We start from the raw sequence: 2218 nt of genomic DNA, 5'->3' as shown, positions 1-2218 counted from the left end.
ACACCTTATTTGCGTTTTTTATTTTCTTTCCTGATCTTTTCAACAAACAATAAAATTGAAATAAAACTCACCAGTGAAAAAGTGTAGTAAAAAAAAATTCTTAGATTTAATTTTCTTCAAAAAAAGGGGGGGGGACGAAAATAAACTAAAAGAACGTGAGCTACATTCCTTTTTTTTACCCTATGGCTAAAAAAATCATTTTTACTTGGGAGTGACATGACTTCCCGCTAGAGCGCTGAACATGATTCACCTTCGCTCCTACAAGACAGCCCAACTCACCTTCGCCTGATTCGTAAAGTCCCCTTCCCTCAGGTTGGAGAAGGTGAGCCTCGCGTCCTTCCAGGTGATGCTCTGCGACACGTCCAGCTCCATCTTGAAGCCCACGAGGTCGAACACCCTGACGGAGGTGACCACGAGCGCGAACAGGAACCGCAGGGGGTTCTTGCCCGTGCTCGGAGGGGGGAGGTCGGACGAATAGCCTCTCGGGATGATGATGATCTGGCAGTTGAGTTCGTCGCTGTTGTCGGGGCAGTTGGCCACCTGGTCGCAGCGCTTGCTCAGGGGCACGCAGGAGCCGTCGCTGCAGGTGAAGTCCTCGCGGTCGCACAGGGTCACGAGGTATTCCGTCTGTGGGGGGAGAGGACGTGGGCGGTGGTGGGTTCTCGGTAATTATACAGAAGGTGGTGTTCACTTTGCAATTAATTCTTAAAAGACTGAACTCATTCTACGATCATTTTACAAGAGCTAGAGCACATGCACAGTAAGCCACAAAAGTTCGTTAAACAATTTATTTCGTAAAAGCTTTTTTTAAAGGATCAATTAGCAGCAATCCATGAACGAAATAACACTCAAGTTCTTATTTGCATATTAACTGATTCTTAATTAATCATAAATCAGTTTTTTCCATGTCTGGAATTATTAAAAGTGACGACGAGAAGCATATGTTAGCAAAAGTAATGTTTGGGTGATCATTTCTTTATCAGCTACAGTCATAAAAATATCGATATCTACTCGTTACGAAATGAGGCAGTCAGGATCCTTAGGCAAGCATCATGTTATCGCTGAGCCTGACTCGGGTTACATCGCAAAAGCGTGCCCTTCCCTCCCCTCGGCCCTCTCCGTACCCTCCGGACGGGGCAGTCGTCGTTGTGCACGTCCCAGGCGGAGAGCCCGAGCGGGTAGCCCTTGGAGCGCTTCTCCACCATCCGCGCCTCCACCCCGGCCTCCCTCCTGCTCCTCAGCACCCACGTGTCGTTGTCCCAGATGATCTGCGTGAAGAAGTGGCCCTGGAAGGCGGGGCGGCCGTTGTGGTAGCCGTAGACGGTGAAGGTGCGGTCGAACTTGGACTCCTTGCAGTGGCCGCGCATCCTGACGATAGGCGGGCCGGTGAAGTTGCAGAGGGCGCAGGTGAGGGTGCCGCAGTCCGCGTTGTACCACATGGCCGGGATCCCGACGCCGCCGTAGGTCGCGCACGGGTAGTCGTCGGTCGGGTACTCCCAGCTGTCGAGCCACCTGCCGTAGCCGAGGGGGGTGTCGAGCGCCATGTTGCGCCACGTGCCCGCCGTGACGTTGCCCTCGATGCCCAGCCAGTAGAGCGCCGCCCAGCCCTGCGTGCACTGGTCGTTGAAGCGGACGAAGTCGTCGTAGACTTTGTCGTTCTCCTGGCGGTTGTCCGGGACCGACAGGTATCCGAGGAAGGACCTGCAGCGCGCGAAGGCCCCGTCGAAGGGCAGCTTCTCGGGGAACATCGTCAGGTGCGACGTCGGCCGGATGCACATTTGCGTGAGCGTGGCGTTGATGAGCTCCGTGGAGCCCGACAGCTCGAGCGCCGACATGTTCCTCTCGAAGCCGTACAGCGGCTCGACGTCCAGCGCCTCCTCCTGGCACGAGGAGAACCCCAGCATGTCCTCCAGCGAGAGGGTCACGTCGTAGAAGCGGAAGTCGATCATCTCGCCGTGGAAGGTCTGCTGGATGTCCCACTCGGTGTCGGGGCTCACGTTCTGCCCGAGGACCACTCGGCCGCCGCCCTTGATCCTCAGCGTCGTGATGTCCACCTGCGACTCGGGCCGCCCCGCCGACATCTGCCTCGTCTGGGGCCAAAAGGGAGAAGACCGTGCAAGAAAATTGCCTTTTTAGAGAACTACGAACATGATCTTAAAGAGCACTGACGTTATATCAAGATAATGAATAAACCAACTACATTACCTGATACAACGAA

General features: G+C 54.3%; 1 protein-coding gene across 1 annotated transcript in view; it reads right to left on the bottom strand.

Annotated features, from left to right (window-relative positions):
• The window catches only part of LOC119587736, a 6842-nt gene that overhangs the window by 4327 nt on the left and 297 nt on the right, over positions 1–2218 (bottom strand). The window contains exons 2-3 of the mRNA XM_037936423.1: positions 1125–2090; positions 280–627 (exon numbers count right to left, since the gene is read on the bottom strand). Coding sequence (XP_037792351.1) covers positions 280–627; positions 1125–2081 — 1305 coding nt within the window. The 5' untranslated portion in view covers positions 2082–2090. The remainder of the gene's footprint in view (positions 1–279; positions 628–1124; positions 2091–2218) is intronic.

The sequence above is a fragment of the Penaeus monodon genome, chromosome 23 (genome assembly GCF_015228065.2).
Source record: "Penaeus monodon isolate SGIC_2016 chromosome 23, NSTDA_Pmon_1, whole genome shotgun sequence".
Taxonomy (NCBI): Eukaryota; Metazoa; Arthropoda; class Malacostraca; order Decapoda; family Penaeidae; genus Penaeus; species Penaeus monodon.
This window is presented reverse-complemented; position numbering and strand designations above follow the sequence as displayed.